Source organism: Pelmatolapia mariae, linkage group LG6 (assembly GCF_036321145.2).
Source record: "Pelmatolapia mariae isolate MD_Pm_ZW linkage group LG6, Pm_UMD_F_2, whole genome shotgun sequence".
NCBI lineage: Eukaryota > Metazoa > Chordata > Actinopteri > Cichliformes > Cichlidae > Pelmatolapia > Pelmatolapia mariae.
In genome coordinates, this window is record NC_086232.1 from 16,770,337 (window position 1) to 16,796,904 (window position 26,568).

The following is a 26,568-nucleotide window of genomic DNA, read 5'->3' on the forward strand; positions in this document are numbered from 1 at the left end:
CAGAAAAGCCATCCTCAGGCGTGGGCTGAGCTGGGCCGACAGTAATTATAGCCATGCTGTTTTGAGAGGGGTAGAAAAACAACAGAAAGGCAGCAGTGGCACTCTCAACCATGGCCTTGAGCGCTACAACCACTGCTCCAAAATGGTGGCCTGAAGGGAGTAAAGGAGTCCAGGGCATTGTTAGGGTGGTTAATTGCTGTTGAGATTAGCAGTCTTGAGAGTGACACACATATTTATGTGACATCCATTTAGCCGTGACTCCAGACAATCAGGAATGTGCTGGGTGTCTGCAGTGGCTGGAGACATTTAGTATCGCTGATGAACTGACGCTGAGCTCTGGCCGAAAGAAGAGAAAAAAAAGAGCTAGCCAAGGACAAAAAAGGGTAAGAGCGTAACATGACACCGCCATGTCACAAACGCCTAGAAGTTCTATTAATAAACTTTTTGATGTTATGATTTTGGTCTCCTTTTGTTTGTCGATGTCTGACTGACAGTGTGCCAATGAGGCATGCACGCCCCTGCTGCCATTATTAATTTCGTTTGTGCACATAAGGCATCTAGCACATTAGTGTTTCCCTTACCATCACAGTGGCTGCCTCCCTAACGAGACCCTCATCTTTCCAACAAAGCAAAGGGGAAAAAATGTCATTTTAAAAACAAAACATTGTGTGTTGTTTGCCTAATTTATGCTCACTTATTTCATTTTAGCTCACTGTTGGTGTGTGTACCGTGTTTTTCTTTCATTTAGGGTTGCACTAGTTTCTCTTGCGTGACAGAAATACACTCCAGAAGTTGTTGTTAAGAAGTTGTTAAGAAGATTGATCTGTTACCCCTACCACCCACACCCCCCCAAAAAAAATCTTTTCATATCTGGATATGAAGAGATGAAAAAAAACCAACTTGCGAGCTGCCTGCTTCCTCAATTAAATGCTTACAATTTTTCTCTTGTGAAGAAAATAACAAACAGAGACTGCATTATTTGTTATCTATAAACTCTATGTTAGATCCCAGACAAGCGTATCAATATTCTCAACTTCATTAAGATGTGTGTGTCATTTAAGCCTAAAACATCACATCTGTTTCCACTACTCATGTGGCAATCAATACTTTTAAAAAGGAAAAACAGTGTAAACTCCGGTACACTGATACTAAAAACCAAAACCAGACTGTGAGTTTATAAAGGAAGGTTACATCAAAACAGGAACTCCTTGCTCACTTTTAATAGCACAGTCTGGAAAATGCTGCCGAATAAGATATCCTGACAATTCTCTTCTCGAGGCATGCTCCTTAAAAGCAGCTATAGTTCAACAAATCTCCTCACCAGACACAGAATTTAACAAATGCAACCAAGAGAAGTCACATAAGCTAATTAAAGCACACTGACACAAACATAAGAGCTTTGTTTAATTTAGTCAAATTGATGAAGAGGGTGTGGATTGAGATTTCTCAGCAGGGCGTAGTTCTAATCTGAAAACACATTGTGTAAAATTTGGCGGTTAAGGTTTCCAAATTCTTGTCAAGAATGTGGATGCAACAGAGAAGATAAGACAGGTCAATTGTGAAATGTATAGACATAATCAATGGTCAGGCTAATAAGAATTAGATCTGCAAGGCAGAACACATACAGGTAACCGCTCGGGCCGGTAGCCACCAATCACAATGACTTAACCTGTAAAGCAAACTGGCTGAGGTAAACCTCACCAACAAATATTTTTTCCCTGCCTTTGTAGGAATGCTTTTAAAGTAAAGGAAGCATCTGAGGTTGCTGCCATGAAAAGATTCTTAAGACTGTTTTTGGCATAGAAAACACAGGTCACAGGAGGAAAGAGGACGGCAGCAGGATAAAGGTGATGCTAGCAGTGCAGGACTTAACAGCTCGACCATTTTATTCACATTTACGACCAAACAACAGACACACGCAAACTGTATTCAGCAGAACATGTTCGAATATAAAGTATAGCCAGATTCAGCCTGACCAGGTTCAGTTTTTCTGAACAAAAGCACTGATAACACACCAACAGTGAAGATGATGCTGTTACAGTTTAACATCACAGCCGAGAAAGTGAACACATGTAGGGAGAAAGTAAAGCAGTCCTATATCACATCACCTTAATCTGTAAATTTTGTAGAATTTCTTGTAAATGTGGCTGCAGGCTGACAGGAAATATTTGGCATAATCACAATGCTGAGTAATCTGAGTCATATATGATATGACAGGACAGGAGCTTCACGAGGTAACACATGTCTAACAGCTTTTTACAAGTTTACTTCCACATCTATACAGCTAACTTAAGAAATATGGGATATAAATGAAGCAAACTCAACAAATCAAAGCAATGCACATTAAGCTGACTGTGCGATGATACTGTAATGTCAGGAATAGCATTTTATCTACTGAGCTGCCTTCTGCAAACCCAAATCACTCAAAGATTAAATCAAAGCTGTCACCTGATCTGTGTTAATGACAAGGGTGGTTGTCATAGTTACTGTGCTTCATTTTACACCGACATGTTTTTTTTCTTGCATTTAGGTCATGGGGTTGCTCATCTGGCATTCATTAGTTTGTTTATTCACTTTGCACCGAGTCAATCGCAGTTCTCTTCGAGTGTTTTCATCCATCCATTTCTGCTCTACTTTCACAAAAATTTCCATACAAAGTCAATTTTCTTCCAATTTCATTTTCAAATCTGTTTTCTCTTTAAATCCAAGGTTATGGCATTTGATACTATTTGCAAAAAAAAGACAATGACTTTCACAGTGAGAACAGAGATATACCACAAAGGTTCCAGATTGGATTTATTTTAAATATCTAAATCTTAGCTCACCAAAACACTTTAGGTGGAAAATCTCCTTTTTCACAGTTTGTTTCTCATATTGTCCTTTGAAAGCAGTGACAATTGTTTGACCTCGAATCGCAGGAAATAATCAGGAAGTTGTTGGAAGTATCCATTTCCTATCTCACTTCCCCTGATAGTGGTTGGGTCTTTGGTAAACCACAGATAACATCATGTGTGTTTCCTCTCCTGAACGGAGCAGGCATTATTGAAAGATGACATGAAGTTGACATGAACTTTTTGTGCATCACCCACAAAAAGTGGGTGATGCACCCACTTTTGTGCATCACCCACAGCAGCAAATCTCAGCGACTGTTTCCCTGACCTTTAAGTTCATCCCCTGGGTGCATGGCATCCAAGCTTGCCAAAGCATCACTTATAGTATATCTTTCAGCTGTTAGCAATGAGCTTCTGGCTTCAGAAGAAGAAAAGGGCTGAAACTGTTCAATACAATTTCAATAATGAGAATTCACCTGGGCGTATCGTTCTTCATTGGGGTTTAACAACTGGAATGAAGGGTAAAAACAGTCATGCATAGATAGCCATATTATATTAGCTGTCAGTCAGCTGTTGCTTCCACCTCTGGTGGCAAATTTTGTTAAGCCTCAATTATACTTTCTGCATCCACGAGTCCACTCAGGTCCAAGTGATGTGAATTTCATCATCAGACGGTGAGTGCAGGGGTTCATGTGTACGTCCATGTGCCTGCCTGTTTTTTGTGACTGTGCAGACTTGTCCATGGAAAATTTACATTACAATGCACCAACTATGCATGTGCCCCAGGCAGCAGACTTCAAGCGGACTTCAAAGAATTATAACAGGAATCGCTACTTGGCCAGCGGGTCTCCAGCTGTCCGTGTCCGCAACAGAGTATAATCAAGGCATAAGATGCCATTATCATAGATTGAAGTTTAAGCGTGATGACCATAAATCTCATATATATTAATTTTTTGACTTCAAATGATAATGAAAACAAAATCATAAGGTTAAAACTTTTTCCCTTCATTTTCACTACAAAGCTCTCTGTTTTTCTTGTGTCATAAATCGCGTTCATTTCTTTACACCACTGTACTTTCTTTAAAGGTTTCAACTTGTTTAGTGCAGCTGATGACTCAAAGGCAGTCTTTGGTCAACAAGAGCAGTAAAACTCACAAAGCTTCTGTCGGTCACCCCGTGGAAGGATTTTTAAGGGCTGCCTGCAAGCTGCCTTTTTCTCCAGAGCGCTCTTTCATGCGGTCAGCTTTTTGCAGCGCGTGATCGCTGGCTGCTGGCTTCAGCTCTCTGTCACACTCCCTGTGCCTACCAAGCAGGCCTCCCAAAGGCATGTGAGAGTCCTGCTCCCGGGGACTCTCTTCCCACCCGTCTGCACTCACATAGTCTGGGGCTAAAACTCCTATGTCGATATCGAAATTACAACATTAACCAGAAATATCAAGATAGCAGCCTTTCTATCTGTTAGCACACACCGATAATAATCTACTCTAAAATGTCGACGACAACACTAGGGCAATTAAGGAAGTGTTAGAAAGTACCAAGGCTACACAAAGAAAGGCTGCATGGGTACAACAGGAAGTGGAGTAATGAGCATTCAGCAAGATAAGATAGCTATCATAGCGATCTTTACTCCAGCACTCTTTCCTCTGCTTAGACATGTAAATCTTCCTGTGTGTGTGTTTATGAGCATGCAGCGTGTGTTCTGACTACAAGTTCTGCTTGGCTGCCCTTTTCTAACAAATGCATGTTCTGGCATAAGACCCTCGTTCAAAGTCCACTAAGTCATAGCACAGCAGCAGCATTTCAGAGAAGAGAGAGAGTGATTCACCAGGTAATGAACGCTGCTTACTCTCCCACAGAATAGGTGGGCAACTCGTGTCAACAACCTCTGATGAACTAGCTCACAGTACTGACAAATCCTTTGAGCAGAGAAAATAAAAGTAGACAGCAAGTGGGCTGGCTGTCTCAAGTGCAGTATACGTAGACAAACTATCACGATTCTAGATGTACAACCACGTAATAAACAGCTTGACTGTGTAATACAACCAAGTGGAATTCTACACAAACAACATGTGTGCGCACACGTATGTGTCTCATGTTCTGCTGCGATCTGCGGACTCCAAGCCCACAGTTTTCATCCTGGAAATTCAATTCTTCTTAGCTGCCAAATAAAGCCTGGAGAGCCTGGAACAACTGTGGTCATGTCCGTGGGAGGGATGAGATCTGTGCCACCACACAACTGAGCGCTGGTTCGTCTTTTCAATATTTTAGACCCGCACAGCATTATTTAAATTCACTGATCTCATACTGATTTAGACATAGACAGAAGACATAATTCACAACCAGCTGACTGACACAATTTTCTCCCCATGCAGATCTGCCTCCTTTCTCCTTTCTCTCTTTTTCAATCCTTTCAAAAGTGAGCCTGTGTCAGGCGGTTAAGTTCTTAGCTTTCAGATGTTGGGACTGCAATACTGTCTGCTATAGAGAAGAGCTGGCCTTGCACTTTAATGACAAACTAAAGTCAGGGATTGTCCAAAACAGCAGGACTTGTTTACTTGGCAGAAATAAAGTAGACCTAAGCCTTTCATCCTGAGCTTTGCTGAGCCAGTGTGGGTCTGTGTGAAAAAAGGACAACCAACGCCATACAAGGCGTCAAGTGAGGCCATCATATTTGCTTGAATCCAATAGGGCTGCTTGGAAGCAGCGTAAGGCCTAGCCCATGATAGAAGGCTAGATAGTTAGCTTGGAACACATGCCTATGAAGTTTGGAAACCCACACAAAAAACACAGGCCTTAACGTCTTTTCCTTTCTCCCTCCCCTTTGTAAAGCTTTGTAGATGTGCCAAGACAGGGCCTATGCTTCCAATGCAAGTTTAGAACATGTAATTACAGAGACGTGCATGCATAAATTTAAACATTTTCAAAAACCTGTAATATGTGGTTAGAATGTCATACTGAGTTGATAATATAGAGCGATATCAGGCTATTTTGGATCTTTGTTTAATACCACAGGCATAAATAAATAAAACAGCTCCAAGTTTTCTACAAAGAATGCCCGGTTATTCCAGTCTTTCCTTTAAAATTGCACTCTATATGAGTCAAGTCATTTTCACACATGCACTGCAGCTCTGAGCTTTTCTGACATTACTTGGAGCAGTTGTAAGTGAGAATGCAAATGTCCAAATCAATTAAACCAGACAAAGAAAGGACCTCACATCACAAGCTCCCTAGTGCATGTCTGGATAATGTAATGTATAAATAGTGCAGGTAATTCTCGGGAGAATTCATGGCAACTGAGTGTGCATCACGTGTCCTGCCTCTTGCAGACTCTGACCGGGTGCCACCTCAGCCTAAACCACGGAGGATTTCTAGTAGCAAGAGCACGCCTGATGCAGACAGCCTCCTGTTTCTACATGTGAGAACGAGCAACTCTGAACAATGTCACAAAAATCCGATTCATGTGGGAAAACGGCTTTCCTCTCTAGTACTCAGCTACACTGGGCTCCCTGTTTTCTCATGTTCTCACTGCCCACCTACTGCGCCACTTCCACTGAGTGCTGCCATCTTCAAATACAGAGAGGACGAAGTAAATCAGAGCAACAGAGCAGTGATTCAAAGTTTTCCGTGTCCAAACCACTCTGTGTTGAACCTGACGCACAGAGCTCTGGCATCCCACTGATAAAAGTTTTAACATGCTTTGATATGCATGAACGGGTCTTATCCTTTTGCTTCAGTGTAACCATTTTTTCTTCTTCTTCAGGAGCTCTTCTGACAGTCACAAGAACGAACCACACATGATACTGCAAATTGTACTGTAAAAAACTTTGTGTCCACAGTGGACTTGGCCATAAGCTTCATAAACACGCTGTAATCCTCGGAGCAGGAAATATTTAGTTCAGATATGTGGGCTAAGAAGACTTTTTTCAACTGCTAAATAAGTGATGCACTGCAAGTTTTACCATGGGCATTTATACAAATCCAGAAACCAAAATATATCGAAGCTTGAATCAAGAAATTATTTAGGGGAAAGTAAAAGGTAATCTTCAGTGAGGAAGAAATAAATAAACATGCTGCCCTGCAAGAAAAAGCAATGCCACATTATCAGCTGCTTCTGTGTAAACACTTCTTTTCAGCTATATTATTATGGGTCACTCATCCATAGCTGGACAAAAGGTTAAAATATATCAAAGGCATAACAGATTTCAAAAAAAAAATCTCTACTGCCTAAAATCCACTATAAAAACAGTGTTAGACTTTGTTGCAAGATAAATATTCAGCCTCCCAGCACTTCTATTTCACCATCCCAGACTTTTTATCAGCGGGTGTAAGCTGATTTCTGTCATGCATGCAGACAAAACACCGACCATATGTTCGTAAGTTATCCTTTTGTTGCATCATTTATTTTTTCATTCTCTTCCTGTGCAGCGGGGAGTGCCCGGCATATTGCTGTGAGGCTTGTTTGGGAGGCACGCTACAGGATGAATCCTTATTTGGTCAGAAAACTCACATTGCCACTTCCAACAAAAATACTTCCAGTTTGTTGATGTGGCTACCTTGGGAAACAAGACCACACACGTCAGTGAGGACAAACTGGAGCAAATGCTGCCCTATCCTCTTTCAGTCTAATGATCATTAGCATGCAATGATCAATAGCACACTTGTGTGCAGACTAAGCAAGAAAGAAAAAGCATTTTCTCCAAGACATCCAGAAGTAACCATCTCATTACTAAAACTTTACACTGATGTCAGTTGATTAATTTGACATTTTTTAAAGGCAGCATCAACATATTAGCACAAACCTAGATCGCACTTTCTGAGTGTTTGAATTCAGAGTCTGATTAATATCAATAAAAATGCAGATTTAGAGAAAAGCCCTGTCTGTACATGAGCTTCACTTTGCACCTATTACAAGTATATTTTGTGCTATTCAACTAAACATAGCCTGCTCGGGCAACTTTAAAAGAGCCCAATGAAATATTAATCATCACACCATTTCCAGAGTGCCATATGAGTACACACTTTAGAGTTTTAGAGTGGAAAAACCCCAGTAGGCTCAACCCACTCCTGTTCTGGGTGAGTGTGTTCACACTGCTCTCCCTTTTCACAAGAAAGGAAACAGGACACCTCACAGAAGCTCGCCACCTTGTCGGCAGTGCACCACAGTATGTCTCAAAATGAAAGGATAAGTTAATACTTTGTATGAGCTTTGTGTTTGCTACATATATAGTTGGCCTTTAAAGTAGAAGTGTTTAGATGAGGAAAATGCACGTGGCGTTTTAGGCTATTTCCTGTTCATCACGTGTATGCAGGTATCACTCACGGTCTCCACTGTTTACAGGAAAATCATCTCACTGTAATCCAGGTAAGACAGTGCTGCTGTCTATATTTTTTACTCTATGAGCTGATGCGCTTGTAGTAATCTGCTAGCAGCTGTAATTCAGGGTTATAATTTGTTCTGAAACACAATATAAGCTCATGACTCAAGAGCAGGGATCTCCTGCTCTAATAATGCAATTTGTAGTGGCTCGAATTTCTATCCCAGCAACAGCAATCTTACCTGTCTTGGTGTTAATAGCAAAGAAACCCTGGGGATTCCCGCTGGTGATCTTATAGGTGAGTTTATCGCTGGCTTTGGCGTCCGGATCGACTGCGTTGATCTGGATGATTGACACATCTTTAGCAGAGTTCTCCATAACAGAGGGGTAGTAGACAGGCTCAGAGGTTTGAGGTGCATTGTCGTTGACATCCTGCACCTCAATGTAGACCTCCACAAAAGCAGAGAGGGGTACCACACCGCGATCCATCGCATAGACTGTTAACCAGTAGTGCGATGTTGTCTCACGATCCAGCAGTTCCTGCGTTCGGATAATACCTGCAAAAATAAAAAGACATAAACTGGTAAGTCTTCATTATGTTACAGAACATTTTTATATGCAACACATGACCCTGAATCTCACATTACTGTCGGCACTATCAGTGATCTCTGAAAGCGATTTGGGGTGATGAAGAGAACAGGAGCGTAAACACCAGCTGCCCCTGAACAGCCAAATGTAAGGGCTGATTGAAAGGACTCTGCCTGACACATGTCAGGATGGCATATTTACAACAGTCAGCGCTCTCCTGTTTACATTTCATTGCCATGTGGAGGCTGTAACCTTCAGCTGAGCAAACACAAAAGAGCTTTGAGACACATATGAGTTATACATGTTTACAACTGTTAATTGAAGAATGGCAGATCGACAGATTCTGCACTCTGAAAACGCTAACAGTGTATACGCTATGTAGCTAGTTTCGTGACACTGGTTTCATAAACAGTGCAGCTCTTATGTTTTGAACAATGAACTGCTTGACTCAATAAATCCTCGTGTGTTTTAATATGTTAACATGCCTGAAACAGAGTGGCAGCGTGAAAGTTCTTGCTGAAAACGCTCGCAGCAACATTTAAATGAGTGAATATACTTCAGAGCTTTTCATCCCCATCTGACTTCACAAGTTCTCAGTATGTACTGTAACAAAGGATAAGTTATTGTGTGAGCCTTTCAGTATGGGCAGGTGTTTCAGTTTGGGGGAGAGGACATGTGCTTGTGACTAAGTGTTAGTTCCCTGTGAAAAAATTTAGTAATACAGATTATGGACCCTGTTCCCACCTGGCATTAACATATGTCCTGGGTTATCCGATCTCAAGTAGTTAGCTGTAAATATGTCAACTCCTTGTGAGATCTGACTTCCTAGGATTATACGCAACTAAACACGTAACCCACATTATTTCTGTTTGCCAACCCCATATGCAAGAGGCCCACATAGCTGAGCAGACTAACAGAACTGACCTGTTTTCCGCAATAACCTCAAATTTAAATCTAAACAGACTCAATCTGTTCATATAATTCTCACGACCTGAACAAAATAAAACACACAGGTAAGGTACAGTCATTTAAGAGTGCTTTAAAATGACTTGTGCAATTAATACAATGGATAGTATCCAACTTTTTTCCGCCAGCGGTGGGCACATCAGGGTAGGGAGGTGAGTAGGTGGTCCTAAGTGTGACCCAGGGTACATAATGTCCCTGGAAGAATGCAGCCATGTGTAGCCAATAGCACCTCCAAAAGTGACCTCAGAGACTGGATCTAAATGCATCTTTGACAACACCTACTTAATACACCAACATATGACCGGAGTCTCGAGTGCAACATGACCACATTTACAAATAACGATTGTGTAGTATTGTGTAACTAATGCTTAGTCCATTTTCTTACTGCTTTTACTTTCAATTTATTTTCCATTAGGGCTGGGCCATATCATACCGTTCACGGTAATACCAGTATAATGTTGGGCAAAGAAAATGAAATATCGCGATAGAATATGGGTAAAACGCGCATGCTCAGTACCTTTGTTTTCATACGCACATGGCGGAAAAAGCATGGCGGCGACGGAGAATGAGAAGGGGGATAGCAGATCGTTGAATGAAACAGATGAACCAGAATTGGTTTGTAAAAATGCTGCAACTTCAGTGGTGTGGAACTGGTTTGGCTTTCGTCCGTCAGATACACAACAAAGCACTATTTTTGGTAGAGCATGCTAGCGGGCCGTCGTTATTACCGTGTTTTCTGGAAAATACGGCTCACTTAAAATCAATCCTTTGATTTTTCTGAAAATCGACAGTGCCCCTTATAATCCCGTGTGCCTTATGTATGAATTCTGGTTGTGTTTACTGACCTCGAAACGATTTTATGTGGTACACGGCGCTCGAAAATCTGTCAAACGTTTTAGTACGACTTTGCTAAGCTACGAACCCGCACCGCTTGATGGACTGTCGGAGCATTACAGCTATCGTAGACAAGAGCCTCGCGGACTGATACGTACTGTGCTTTAACATAATATTACCGTATTGTATGTTTATAACCTCTTTTTAAGTTTTGTGGATATTATACATGGTTATGCTGAGGATATGTCGGCCAATTTCCACTGGAAATGCCTTTTGGTTAAACTGTCAGCAAGGAATTTGCATTTGCACTGTTAAATTTTTATATAACTTTAATGCACATAAAAAACAGCTGCTTGTTTAAGTGAAAATACATTGATGGGTTGTTTTTTTTTTTTTTTGCACTAATAAAGTTGTGGAGTTGTAAAGTATTTTGTCTAGTGTCAATTATATCGTCAGTTATATCGTTATCGCAAATTTTCAAATGTATATCGTGATAAATATTTTTGGTCATATCGCCCTGCTCTATTTTCCATTAGTTTTCACCAGCATAATTTTTTCTTGTAATGCAGTTCTTTGTGAGCATAATGCATCTTTTTAGATTACTCGCTTATAATCAAACAAATCACTTTACTCCAAACATTGTGAATTCCATTTAATAGCAGACACTTTGGTTAGTCACACAAATCAGGTCAGTGATCCTGAATGCATCCTGAGGCTACATTGTGATATTTTTTCACCTTTCTGTTCCTTCATCAACATCAAACATTCTTAAGAACCGTAAAACCAAAACAAAGAGCACAGGGAATGAATCACTGCCTGCCAATAATGTTGCAACAGTAAATTATCTGGATATCTTGCACATGTGAACTGCCATTATTATCAACAAGCACCATATTTGAATTGCAAAAAAACACCAGAATGTCTTTACACCAGCAGCTATTTAAGTGTCTGTATTATTTGCAATAACCTTGATAACGTCAATGAAAATTTACAGTTCTTCTCTGTTTCAGTTATATGAAACTAATAAAGGTGAATCATGGCTGTATCATTATCAGGTTGGTTACTCATTTTGGACTACACTTCCTGGTGGTCCCGATAAGGAGCCTCCATATAATCATAAATGCAAATTTCAAAGGTTCAAACGGTTTGGTCGTTGCCGGTCGCCCATCAAGATGTTGAGGCCAGAACCTTGATCATCAATCCCCTCCCACATCTCACTAACACCACACTAATGTTGCTTTCTACTGAAAGCCTTCAATGTACACATTATAACTTAAAGTAAACATCACCCAGCACTATGAAGTAGTTTAAATAGGCTCTCTCTGTGCTGCTGTTGCCTTTCTTCACACACAATGTGCTGGTGAAGTAAGTGTTACTGAGAGCAGACATATTTCTTACCTTGGGTAATATAAGATACCTCCAAATAGAGATAACACCCAAAATGACTTGTCACAAAAACTCTCAAATTTACCATGGGCGGGGAGTTTGGGGGTGTACAGCTAATTTATTCTCATGCCCCGCTTTACTTTAGCTTCCCTGCCTTTTCCTTCTGGGATCCTCTCTTGTCATTAGTCATCATTACAGCTCTCTCAACTTAGCTTAAGGCTTGTAATAAGAAGGGGTATTCAGGCAAGGGAAAATAGGTAGCTCCCAAAGCTGAGATTCCAGGCAAAGACAACTTTGGGCAGTAAATCTAGAATGCAAAGTAGATGAGCCCATTGTAGCATATATAATGACTTAAAGCTGACAACACAGAGGAGGGAAACTTTTTGAAAAATTAAACAATACCCTAAAAACAGACGTAAAATGATTATAATAAATTAGTACATAATTTATTAAAATACCATGAAAATGACTAATTTATAAGAGCACTAAAGCTCAGAAATGTCAATGCACTGCTACTTGGAGAAAACATGCAGGAAATTGCAAATGTTTGCCATAAATAAGAAATGCGAACACTTATGTGAGGCATCCTGAGCAGAAACACCAAAGCATAGTGGGATGCATGCTTTAGACATCTGCTAAGGACAGTAATAGAAAAGAAAACATTACAAAGCAAATGTTAAAGAGTAGAATGAAAAAGAGGTTGGTGTGAGGAGAGGAGGTGTGGCAGAGGAAAGGTAGTCATGTTTGCACATGCACATGAACATCAAAAGACAAAGCAGTAGAGAAAAGAACAGACAATTGGGAAAGTATGAGCCATCTTTTGTACTTGAGCCAAAGAGATGCCCATGGTTGATTGCCTATCTATACAAGTGGCAGACAAAAAAGTAACAGAGCAATTCCACTTTCACCCGGGTCATACATTTTGCTCCCAGATCTTCACCTTGTAGTTACCAGCAAACACAATCTAACATCATATTTAGAAGCTAAACAAACTTTAAAGAGGATCCTGCAGGGGTTAGAGGCCACACTTTTACAGTTACTGCAACAGTAAACAGTTTTTCTTCGTATTTATTTAAAAAGAAAACTGACTAGGCTTGACCTTTAATTTCTGAAACAGCAGATAAGGAAAGCTATCTGCTATGGCCTTGGGTGAAAAGCTTCAAACAAAGCACATGAAAAATGAATCTGAAGAATTTAGTCGCCACACCCATTCCATATACCTGGCCTACCCAGTAAGGCAGAAGTAAAACCTGCCCTTGGGCCACAAGAAAGAAAACAGACTGTGCAACAGCCTCTGCCAGATTTGCTTTCCGCTTTTTTTCCCCTTGCTCTTTTCTTTTCCCTCTGGCTTTGTTCTTCAAAGCTATCTGAGCACAGTGGCAGTGTGGTCGAGTGTTGAGACAGCCAAAAGACTTTCAGCTATCGAGACCAGCGGGTATTTTGTGTATCGAAATCACTGCTAAATCAACATCCTGTGCCGATACCCGATGAATCTATTCAATAAGAATTCTCTGAAAAGACAGAGTTAGCCACTGAATGAAGAGGGGAGAAATCTGCTTTGGAAAAGCTGTTGGAAACTGTTTGTCTCTTGTGCTGATTTCTTCGCACATGTTTGACCTGACTCTTGTAGTTTGCATTTGACCATCAACGACCTGAAAGGTTTGTTGTGAACAGCAAACAGGAACCACTTCCTCGTTCATTCTGCAGCTGAAAAGTCGGGGTTTGCTTTGAACTAGATACATTAATTTGTCTCACCTCTACCCCACATTCCTCAGCCTTCTCAGGCCTTGAGCTCCCAAGCTTACATAAACTTTCACAGTGCCCCCTACCCCCACCATCCCTTCTCTTTCCACAGTCCTGGCAAAATGCTTCAAATTCCACTACCTCCTTGTTGGGTCTAGAGTAATAAAAGAGTCCCAAACTAAGCTTTCTCTTGATATCAGATCATCCCAAAGTTCCCAGACATCTGTAGTCAAGATCTGTTTTAAGGATGCTAAGCCTTAATGCTAAAAACGCCTGAAATATAAAAAACGTCAAAGTTCTGTAAGTCAGAGTTTAGTTTGACTTATAGTTTATGGTTGTGGTTTACTAAAATTACCTATTCCACTATTACTGCATAGTAAGGTATAACCTTCTATTCTATCACCTTCTATTTTATCACAATTTTATCATGTATACTATAATAATACTAACTTTTCTTGCAGTTTATAGTTAAATTCAATTAGAAATAAGCGATCGTGGTTAAAACTTTGACATACTAATCTTTCCAATAATTGCACACATAAAATACATTTACATAACATTGTTATAAGCAGACATGACTCACAAAGATTTTCTCAGTCATCATAATTGCGAAAGGTCTCACAGCTTATCAGGGTGTCACATCATCACATAAAAAATATATATGCTTTTTATCTCATTCAACATACCAGACAAACTATTACAACCTATTGAGGCACTGATTCATTTTACTTCATGCATCACTGAAGGCGCAATTACTTGTAGAAATCGAAAAATTCCTGCCCACGGCTGGCTTAAGGAGAAGTTTGTTAGACGGATATGTTTTTATATAGACGGTATGAGTTCAGAACTTCTTTAGACGTAAAAATAGAAAAAAAGAAAACATTGTCTAAAGAAAAATCATCAAGAAAACATGAAAATCATTCAGTTGTATGTTTAAGATGGGGAAAATCTTTTGATACTTTTGTTACATATCTGCAATATGTGACTGAATTGATTTTTCTCTTCCCATTTAAAAAAAAATGTCTATTAATTTCAGCTGAGATAGCTTTTGGGATGTAGCAGATGATACAAAGCTTTCATTGTTAGTGGGAACATTGTTATTTCAAAGGCCTTTCAAAAAGGCCTCAGAGCAATATTCCTTGATTCAATATCACAGTATTATTTAGGATCAGCTACTATACCTACTAGCTATCTGCCTGTTCCTCTGATAACAATGACACCATCTCCATTCATTTCTATACATCACAAGGCTCTACATCTACATCTGTGGAGATGTATTTATCTATTTCTACCCAGATTATCATTGTATATGCTATCACAGCAACTAGTTTCCCAAGAGACCATATTTTCATTTTACATAACCTAACCTAACTTAAAAGAAAAATCAGTGCCTTCTTATGGTTTTAACAACAACAAAGTTATGCCACTGTCTCCTTGCATTTCCTTCTAAATGTCTAGATCTTTAGCTTGGAACAACTATGCAGTGATAATGGGAAATCTGAGAGAGACAATGTACTAATACTGCATGAACCAAGCCTTTATTTCCTTTCCTACAAGGCTCCCTGCCCTATTTGGATAGCTGTTAGAGTGAAACATGAGCACATCCTCCTATCCATATACCTTTTAACAGCGGCCCTTCGCAAGGCTGCATCTGTGTGCTGGTAACTACACCTCAAAGAATCGACTGATGATTCACGCGTGCAGCTCCTACAGTTATATATTTCTTCTCATTTCTGTGCTGGCAATCAATACAATAATGATAGTCAGCACTATAATTATATTTAATAGTCAAATAAATTGTCAGACCAAAAAAATGACCTTACAAACTTTATTGAGAACGTTAAAATCCTGTTGTAAGCCCCAATTCCCTAACTCAAGTATATCAATTGTCGGTCTTGACAGGTAGAATCAAATTGGCTATAAATGCCTAAAACAGTTACTAAAACTTAAAAAAGTCTAAGAGCATTTGAATAATTTAGCACAGCAAGCCTGATGCTGAAAATGTTCACATGTGTCTGCAGGGAGGATGCAAACGGCTTCAAAACATTGCTCCTTTTCATAGTCCTTTATGCTTTACACTGATCTTTGGAACAGTGGTTGTGTTCAGCATCTGTGACTTTAAAGTAACTAAACCCATAAAAGGAAATCCATTACTTTTTATTAAATTGAACAAATGCAATACTGGTGCTGTGCTGGACTTCCAAGTATACCCTGGGGGCCACTATTTAAAGACAAAGCCTCAAAATGTGAAAACTAAAATACATCAAAAGGTCTAAAGTACAGATCTAATTCACGAGTCTTAGCGTGACATGAATAAACACACAACGAAGAATGTCCTGTGCGCAAGGCAGCTCAAGGTTTCTTTAAAAAGATTTAATGGACTGAGAGAACAACATACTTTTAACGAGGGAAAGTGTGTTTTTCATTTAGTAACCTACAATCAACTTTGTCCTGCTGCACATTCTTGATCCCATCTCCAGAGTAACAGCACTCAAACAAAGACTATTTGGGATCATGTGCCACTTAGCAGTCTAACTTTTATCTCAAACATATAGGCTCCAAAAGTTTTTAAAAAAAGGTGTGAGAGGGTAACAGTTCGCACTTTTAAAACTAAACTAGAAGCCCAAATCCTGACCATAAACACATACAAGAGTAGATCTTTTTATTCTGGTTAAGGATCTGTTTATTTTATCATGATGGAAAAAGAAGTGAAGCGCTGGCAACTTTTTGTGCTAATGGAACAGGACTTTGTCATTATGCATCAAACTGTTTCATTTGCCTTCACAAAGAACCCTTTCACAGTACAGGCTGCAAACAGCTTCAAGTGAAAGGGCAATGCATATTTTATCCAACAAGAAAGGGCAATGCATACATTATACAATCAGCATCTGCGCCTCATGTAGACTCAACACACTGCTTCAGTTACCTTGTACACTGCACAATTTAACTTCAAGCAGAGACACATCTTCCTTGGAGTAGATTTTCAAGGTAAGGCCTGTCTAGATCTTCATCAAAGCCACCACAGACACACTCACTCTTCAATCACAGTTCCTTTTGGGTTATGGTTTGGTTTACTAACACGTTGACAATGCGCAAAAAAAGGCGTTATGTTTAAAGAAAGTTTAACTCTTACTTGCATGGTCAGGAGTAACTTCGAGACTAGTAAATGACTGCATACAGTGACAGAGTCCACTTTAAATGAAAGGAGTAAAATATTTTAATTTTTGTTATTATTAACTATATTACCCTATCAAAATGTTCACTTCCATCTTACATCTATATTCCCAAAATACATGGCTATATACTACTAGTAAAGACACTGGGTATCTACAGGAGATAAATAGTGATTATTATATAGGGTTCTTAGTATAGCTCTAAATATAGCTGTCTTAGCGTGTTGCAAACCTGTTCCTTTTCAATTATTTCGACTTGACCTGGTACATAATTTCTCCCTGCTGCATAAGCTATTAAAAAACAGAAAACTTTGCTCAACTAAAGTCATTGCCTCCGTTTTAACAAAAACAGGCAGAAGAACAACTTCTTCGGCATACTGTCAATCAGTCTGGAGCCGGCTCTGAGTAAGAGTTCAGTAAATGTAAACATTAATTAAGCTAGCAGTCATCATTAGGCCGGGCAAGGCCAAAGTTATGAAAATGCGGGGGTGTTTTTAAAACCCCCTGTTTTCCACAGGTAGCCTGTTCCTCCCAATGCCAGAATCAGTAGATCTATTCTGAAAGGTTACAATTTTCTCCGTATTAGACTAACTCAATTCAATTGTCTCAGGCTACTTTATTCACCCTGTTTGGTAACATACATCCTTTACCCTCCGGGACCTAAGTTATCAGAAGTGAAAACGCCTACCATAACCCTATGTTTTCAAAAGAGCACAAATGTCACAGATGATGACTTAGCCCTCACAGAAGTGACTGCAGATTCCAAAGTTGTGCTAGTCACTGCTTCCAAACTCTTAAATTCAAACCATCAAAAAGGCTTTCACCAATAAATACTGAATCCCACAGCACGAGACTCAGTTACACAGTGGTTCATTAAAGGTGCTGGAAAAGGACTCCTGTGAAGATTGCTCATTACTCATTTACCTCTGTCTTTTCTGAAACTGCCTTCTTCTTCGATTGTTGCAGACAGAGGAAAATGAAGACGATTACTCACTGGCAATAAAAAAAAACCCTTGCCTAGGTGTGTCAGGTTGAGTCAGGTGTGCTTGGAGGAGTGGAGACTTGCACAGGTTCATCAAGATAAGCATAGTTTTATTGCTAGTCTGTTTGAACTAGCACTGGAAGTTGACCTCATATGAATTCATATGTCTTTTCACCTCAACAGTATGTAACTGATGTTTCTACAGCTGCTTGTATGATGATTTTAATGATTTTTAGCCTTTCTTAAGGACAGAAGTGCCATCTAGGTTGGCTCTATAAAAGGCACAGGCTTATTTGGAAACTCATCAATTTGTGATGAGTGTGAAATTTGAAGAGGTATAATCCTAACAAATTCCTATGACACACAGTCAGTGGATTTCTCCACAGCCATATTATCAGCTGAGGAATTAAAGCTCAGGAGTGGCAGCCTCTCTTCAAATTGCTTTCAGTCTTTTTAGAGTACTAACTGCAAAGCCTTTTTAAAGACAAACCTGTAAAATACATAAAAAACTAAGTCACTGCATGAGCCATTTGCCACAAAATTGTAAACCCCTACCAGCTGACCTCTGGAGCCACAATATGTAAAACAGTAGCTAGCCACCTTTTTCAAGAAAACTCCAATAAGTGAAGCTTACACTTGCTTCATATAGAAAAGTACATTATTGCTTAGTTCAAGAAAACCTCTCACACTGAGATGTGGCGGTTTCTCAAAGCTGAGTTGAATTAACCAGGGCAGAACGCTGAGAGCCTCACATTTGACTGCAGAAAGTCCATCATGCTGTGTTTCAGTAAGAACTTGTTGGCTAATGGTATAATGCTAAGCACATAGAAATCTTTCGGTACATCAAAGCTGAGTAGGGCTGTTCGATATAACGACATATATCGGATGATGATATGAAAACGTCTATCGTTTCATATTACGCTATTGTTTGTTTCGTGGTGTCGCGAACTAAACTGTTTACGTCAATATTTTTACATCGTATTGATGGTCACTGTAGAATTTCTTAAGGTTCTCTCTTTCTCTTATATTCAATATAACCACACTACACACGGACAAGTGACGGTTTTTAAGCGTTGTCGTTAGCAACAACGACAAAGAAGCTAGAGAAGCTAAAAAGAGCTGTCAGGTGCTAAAAAATAAACCTTAGAACAAGTTTTTTCCCTGCAGCATACTCACAAAGAAAATTGCAGCCATTGCAACTCATGTAACATATAACTCCAGGTACACAACGCCCAGCTGAAAACACTTCATGCAAGTCGAGTTGCCCGAGATTCACAGAATTTACAGAAAATGTAAAATTTTTGTGATACCGTTGTCGGGACGATAAATGTCTATATGTGTATGAGATTTTGGCCATATCCCAGAGCCCTAAAGCTGAGTTCTTTTGCTCTTAGTCTTTTCTAGTCAAAAATCACGTCACTATCAGCAAAGTTTCCAGTTAAACTGATGAGCAATGGATTTGTTGTGCAGCATGGGAAAAGACCCAGGAATTGGGCCTTCATAGGGGTATGTTTAAATTAAGATGGCACTCATCCAGTGACCACAGAGCTTTTAATAACACAGAGAATGTCTGGACAAACAGTTGCCATGGACTCCCTGAGCAGTCCAACGGAAAGCAACCATAATAGAAGAAGACGACGTGGCTTGCATGGGAGGTTTCCTCCTACTTTGAGTTGATGTAAATGAGGACAAGATGGTGTTCAATAAACAGCAACAATGGACAGCTTTTTTTTTTTTACTTTATCGGTGCCTGAAACAAATCATTTGTTTGTTCCTTGGATGGTTTATGAATGTCACTCTCAAAGTCTCAATACATCCTTTGTTTGGATTTGTTAGATACTCCTACTCTTCAAGAGTCACTCACTGTCGACTAGCATCAACCACTACAGAGTGCTATGCTTTACACAGCAACACTATGTGACCCACATAACAGTGTTCCTGTGGATGTTACTATAAGAGAAAAGCATTGGGTTTTATACATGTGGTGATGGAACGAGCAAAACAATGCAATGCAGATCAAGACTGTGATTGATGTACTCTTAACAAACACATGCCCAAGTTCAGCAACACAAGCATCAAGTAAAACGCAAAAACACTTCTGCACTCTGCCTTCACTACTTCCCACTGAAAAAAACAAATTTCAAAACTAGAGGTGTGCGGCTCCTGGCAGTTTTCCCCACACCACTTTTTCACTTGTTTCCTAATTTTAAACGATTTTAAAACAGCCTGGTTAAAATTCACAACATGCAGCTGCAGAAGAGTATATAGTGGGGACGCACCCGTGCTTATATTTTCCTTTTGGAGGCACAATATTTTAAACGCATATGGTAGCTTTAGCACACCACACCCTTCATCTAGTGAAATCATAGGAGCGGCATTACCACCTTGGCTCTATTTAGTTGTCTACTGACCTCAGATGTAATCCATAATAACAGGACCCAGCCCAGGACAATCCTATCATTGCACCTCCTGATAATCACTTAATATAGGCCTCAGGGATTAAGTAGAAGATCAAACCAGGCTCCCAGAATCTGTGCCCTACATGGGATTTTGAGGCAGACGTAGACGCCAGTCACAGGTCTCTATGCGGCGCCATCAACAGTAACATTAGTAGTATCACAGTACTAAGGCGTAGGGCCTTTTCGGTGGGATGGATGGAGGGATTTCTTTCAGATTTGGCACAAAAACTGCCTTGGACTCAGCAATGAACAGATTAGATGCCAGCAGTTAAAGGTCAAGGTCACTGTGATCTCTGAAGTTTTTGAACATGGCTCAACTCATGAATGCACAGTTTTAGATTTAAATTCAATGTACTGAACTGATTAAAAGCTGGTGGTTAAAAGTCGATGTTACCTTAACTTCACAAAATACTTTTTTTGCTATATTCAGAAAATTCATACAATAAATGTGATGAAATTCAATGCAAATGTCGAACTGAATAATGATAAAGTGATGACATTTTACATCTAAAAAAAGTTCAAATCATATAAACTATCCTGCAAAATTCCCACAAAACTGCCTTTATAAGAACATTATTACAATAGTAGAGGAGTAATTTGGATGTACTAATGACAGATGGCCTGATCATCGAGCAATGCATTTTTCTTACAGCATGAAATCACTCAAAAAATCTCCAAGTAATTGGTATTAGAGAATGTATGCATGCTCATGTATGACTTTTCTTGCTATATTTGTTAAATATTCTCACAGACCGTACACTCTGGTGAAACGCTGGTAAGGCATTAACCCATTTAAAATCCATGCTATTCATCCAGATTCAATTAATATAGAAGTACCAAAACAGGAAGTAACTCATTGAAAACTCCTTCATGCATCCATGAAAGTGCACAGTCACTAGTTCAAGCTTTAAATATCCCAGCATCTGTCTTCATAAAGCAAAAATCTTATTAAAATGAGACGTCCAACCACTACCTCAGAAACAATCGCAAACACAACAGCTGACAAACTGCCCTGGAGGTTGCATCCTTCATAACGGCTCATCTTCTCATGCTAAATTTACGAGGCGGAAGAAGGTATTTCCCAACAGGTTCACTGCGGAGACTTCCTGTCAGCTCACTGAATACTTCACATATATCTAATTCTTACTAAACATTAACCTAAAGATATAAACCTCTTTCTCAACAGTAAAAGTCAGCAGCAGACTGATAGATCACATTTCCAGCTTTCTTAAGAAACCTATAAACTTTTGAGGTTACATTGCCAAGAAAAATTGCTGCATTATGCATTACGTTTCACTGCCTCATTTAGTCATTAAATATGTAAAGTGCAGAGAGAAATTTAATTTCAAATGGGGATTTAAGTCACATTAAGCAAGTCAAAAATGTTGTTACTAACTTTTAAAAGGAATGCAGAGAAGCCAGGCACAAACATCCAACTCAGGTGATTGCTATGTTTGGGGTAGGAACTCCAAGAATCCCAGACTGCTTATTTTGTGCTAATTTGAGTCAGCTGTTGAACTCATTCTGGGCAGCTGAGAGTGTATTAACATATTTTCTGCAGCATGATAGGAAATCCACAAGCAAATCCGTGCCATTGGTACTATACTGAAAATATACATGCTTAATATTGTAGATTTGGGTCAAACAGATTTGACCGTTTTCCAAATGCAACCCATTTTATAATGAAGGAACACACATGGAGTGTGTTCCTTGTAGCCCAGCACCTACTTGTGAATGTCCACACAGGTCTAAGAGAGAGCTAGTCCATCTGTTCCTGCCATAAACTCTCCAAAAGAAGAAAAATGACTGCAAAAGGGAACTTCACCCATCTCTTAGAAGACTCCCTTAGCTCATTATTCCACACAGTGGAACATGACTGAATAAACTGTAGCTGCATAATACTTTCCTTATGCAGGTCTTTCAACACAAGCTTCACATAGATCTAGCGAATAAAGAGACTCACCAGTTTCCTCATCAATGGAGAATACCCCCAGGCCAGACCCATCTCGGATGGAGTATCGAATCTCTCCATCTCGGCCTCTGTCTTCATCTTCAGCTGTTACAGTCATTACTGAAGTCCCAATGACCGCATCCTCTTTTATAAATCCCTTTTCCACAAACGATCGGAACATAGGCCTGTAAAGATTCTCATTCACGTCCACCACGTCCACCTCAATAAAGCAGGTTGATGACAAAGATATGGGCTTCCCTTTGTCTTTAGCTTTTGCAGTAAGATTATACACCTGTTTTGTCTCATAATCTAGATTCTGAACAATTCGCAGCGCACCGCTGAGTTTGTCTACTTCGAAATTCCCGTCTCCATTATCAATAAGGCTGTATCGTACCTGACTGGAAGGCCCAATATCGGGGTCATGAGCCTCCAGCCACATGATTACTGTACCGATTGGAAGGTCCTCCCTCACCTTTACACGGTAATTAGGAGGGAAGAATTTGGGTGGATTATCATTCACATCTTCCAAGGTGATTTTGAGGGGCACTGTGGACACCAGCTGAGGCTCATTTACTGCCTGGTCACGTGCCGCAATCTTCAAGACATAAAATGGATGGAGCTCGCGATCCAGTGGCTTTGTCACTGTCACCACACCGGTATTTTCATTGATTGCAAAATGATCTGTGCCTCCCAAAATTGAGTACTTGACGATTCCATTGTCACCTCGATCCTTATCTGTTGAATCCACCTGGATGATTTCAGTCCCAACAGGTGTACTCTCAGTTATTTCAACAGAATAAGATTCTTGCAAAAACTGGGGGCTATTGTCATTAGTGTCTAAGATTTTAACATCCAAGAGACGCGATGAGGATTTCTGTGGTATCCCGAGATCATAAACTGTAATGTTGAGGGTGTAGTGATCTGCTGTTTCCCGGTCAAGAGGAGAGTAAACCAAAAGCCAACCAGTTTCCATATCTACTATGAAGTGGCTTTCTGCATCTCCTCCTGAAATAACATACACTAGCTTCCCATTAAAGCCACTATCTGAGTCTGTGGCATTTAAATGGACAATCCGGGCCCCGACAGGGAGATCTTCTTTGACTTCAATAACACTTGGAAAAGACTCTGAGAACTGAGGAGTGTACCGGTTGACTGAGTGAAAGTCCATGAAGTTGTCATCCGGCTCATTCTGCGTGTGGATTTTGCTGCCCTGAAGCAGCTTTTCAGCCAGCATAGTAGCAACTCCGGTTTCCACGCACTTTAACTGGACGGGCTTACGCGCCGTGATGACAGTTATGTTCATAATCATTGGCTGAGTCTCATGTTCGCCATCAGATGCAACGATTTGTAAACTATGAAACGAGACCTTAGCTGCCTCTCCCTCGCTCAGCGAGTGCTTCAGTGAAAGCATGCCAGAGTTTGGGTTCAGCTCAAACAGGTCAAGATCATTCCCAGCTTTAATATTGTACCGTACTAGCTGCAGTTCATCTGCATCAATGGCAGATGCTGTTGTTATCTGCTCTCCCACGCCGTGATCTCTCGGCACAGTCACTTCACAGTCCACATTTTCAAACAAAGGCTTATTGTCATTCAGGTTGTTTAACGTTATAATGACTGATGCTTCCACCTCTCTCCGGAATGGGGATCCCCAGTCTGATGCTCTGACTTTAAGATTGTAAATCCTGGGCATGAGCTCATAATCTAGGACCTCCGAGGTACTGATGACACCAGAGAAGTAGTCAATGACAAACGGCTGAGGATTCACATTGGTAATGCTGTAGGTCACATAGCCATTCTCCCCTTTGTCTAGATCAGTGGCTTTAACAGTCACCACACTAGTCCCTATGGGTACATTCTCATCAACACTGGCCTTGTAAGATGTCTGCTGGAATTCAGGTGCATTGTTATTTACATCAATCACATCAACAATCACTTTGGTTGTTGCTTTTTTGTCACTTGTAATCACATCCAACTGAAATTGTGAGGAAATATCAGCATTGATTGGCCCTGCGGTGCTGATTAAGCCAGTATCTGGATTGATGGTAAATCTGTTCTTGTCAGATTTGTGCCTAAAAGCATATTTTAGCTGTGGATACTTTGGCACAGCTGTTACCATAGTGACAGGTGTGTGAAGGGGGGCGAATTCACTCAGATTGACTCTGTAAACGGCCTTTTCAAATACAGCAGGGCCCACTTTGAACTGTGGAGAAGTGACATGTACCAATTTAGCTGATGAAAATTGAGGGGGGCTGCCTTTGTCCTTTGCCTGTAAAGTGAGGTTGTATCCAAAAGGTTGGCTGTCCCAGTCGACATCTTTGACTGCTTTTATTTTATACTCCCTGCTCCCGGGGTTGGTTCTTACAGCCTTGAACTGTTGAAGAGGGTCACCAGCCACAATGCTCAGTGATGCTATTTCTCCATTTGGTCCTTGATCTTTGTCCTCCACTGTCACAATGGCATAAGTGGGGTCATGGTCTGCATCAGAGGGGGCCAAGGTTACTGCAGTAATTACAGGTGCGTGCTCATTGGCCTGCTCCACCCTGACTGTAAGTCTGGCCATGCTACTGAAACCACTGCTCCCATACAGCTTCATCCCTCTGTCCACGGCAAGGATCTCCAACTCGTACAGCTTCGTCTCAGAGTAATCTAGTTTGCCCGTCAGTGTCACCACACCGCTTGTTGGATGTACTGCAAACATGTCTGTCCACTCCCGGAAACTATAGTAGTATTCTCCATTTGTACCGATGTCTGCATCAGTTGCCGTGACTTTGGCCACGCTTGTGCGGATTGCCGTGTTCTCTGGCAGAGCGATGCTATAGGACGTGGGTGAGAAGAGAGGCCTGAGGTCATTGGTGTCCAGTACCTGTACCTTCACTCGAGTGCGACACTCCAAATTGGTGTTTCTCTCTGAAGCTTTAATAGTCAGCACGTAGTGGTCTTTAACCTCCCGGTTCAGAATGGCAGTGCTGCCTCCTTTGGTCCTTATTCGCAAAAAACTGAAATCTCCCAGCAGATAGTCTTCTGCTTTGAATAGGTTCTCATTGTCTCCAGAGATGATTTTGTACCGTATGTCCCACTCTGGGTCTGTGATAAAGATTCCCATTTTGGTGTGACTTTCTAAGTAAGTCTTAGCAGCAGAGTTCTCATATATGGTGGCATTGTAAAGAGAATGCGTGAACTGCATGGAGGTGGCCCTCGCCATCCTTTGGTTCCCTGCACAGCCACAGAGGAGCTGCTGGAGCAGCACAAGCAGTGGAACCCAGTGCTTCCCCATTATTGTACCGTGATCTTCACCGAACCACCTGAAATGGAGAGAAAAAAAGGATTTTAGAGCTATAATCCTGCAGAAACATTTCATTGGGATCCTACAATAACATTTAAGGGAAATTTTTATTTTCAACTATCAGTCTTCATCTAAGTAGGCTGGAAAAACCGCTATAATGCTGAAAACCGCATTATTTATGGCACACATTTTTTTCCCAGACTCCTTTAAATATCATGACAAGTGATGATAAGTGTGACAAAGACTAAACAGGTTTCATGTGGAAATAAGATGAAGCAGATCAGTCAGTTAGGTGACAATGCCAGATGCCTGCCATGGGTGCCCTTCTGAACATGCAAATGTCACAAAACCTCCTCATAATGAGCTAAAAATAAAAAAAAGCTCGGGCTCCTTTGAAAACTGCAGTGCTATAATTTACATTTTTTGGTTGCACATTAGACATTTAGAAATCTGATTATACTCATTAACATATTACTACACAAGCACTACGAATAATCTCGTAACTACAAAATGATGCTGGACTTTCACTCGTGCAGAAATGCAGCAAAAAAAAGATGATGATGGTAAAGGTGTGTGGTAAATAAAATAATCTCTGTATAATGTCGTCGAAGTACAATCAGAATTAAACTCGAAGGACAGATGACTGAGAAAGTGCTTTCAAATTGCGGATTCATTCGTTTACAACTGCTTTACAACGTCCCCGGCTCCGTGTGGGAGTCCACAAAGACAAATAAAAAGCAAGACGCTGCTATGTGTGCGCACGTTGTAAAAAACAAAAAAAAATTATATTTACTTTTGGCGTGACAAAACAGCCCCACTAGTTTAATTATTAATGTTTTATGCGGGGTTAATAAATGACAGGGTTTGAGCCCCAATCACCTTTAATCTAAAACTATAGCCCGCAGGTACAAAAGAACCATCTGCTTGCGGACAACTGCTGCAGAAAAAAAGAAACTGTAACTAAAACTTAAACTTCTGGCTCTTTTTTTCCCTTTTTCTTTACGATACAGAAGAGTATCCATTTGTTTAAATTCCGTTTCTCTGAATGCTCTCGGCA

At 40.3% G+C, this 26,568-nt stretch overlaps 1 protein-coding gene across 20 annotated transcripts in view; it reads right to left on the reverse strand.

Annotated features, from left to right (window-relative positions):
- Window positions 1-26,568, reverse strand: part of fat1a (FAT atypical cadherin 1a) — a 77,966-nt gene that overhangs the window by 49,305 nt on the left and 2,093 nt on the right. For all 20 annotated transcript variants that reach the window (XR_010094047.1, XR_010094046.1, XR_010094044.1 and 17 more), the window contains exons 2-3: window positions 22,241-25,530; window positions 8,389-8,703 (exon numbers count right to left, since the gene is read on the reverse strand). Coding sequence is in view for 13 of the 20 variants with exons in the window: in XM_063475996.1 (XP_063332066.1) it covers window positions 8,389-8,703; window positions 22,241-25,502 (3,577 nt within the window). In the remaining 7 variants the exon portion in view is untranslated. The remainder of the gene's footprint in view (window positions 1-8,388; window positions 8,704-22,240; window positions 25,531-26,568) is intronic.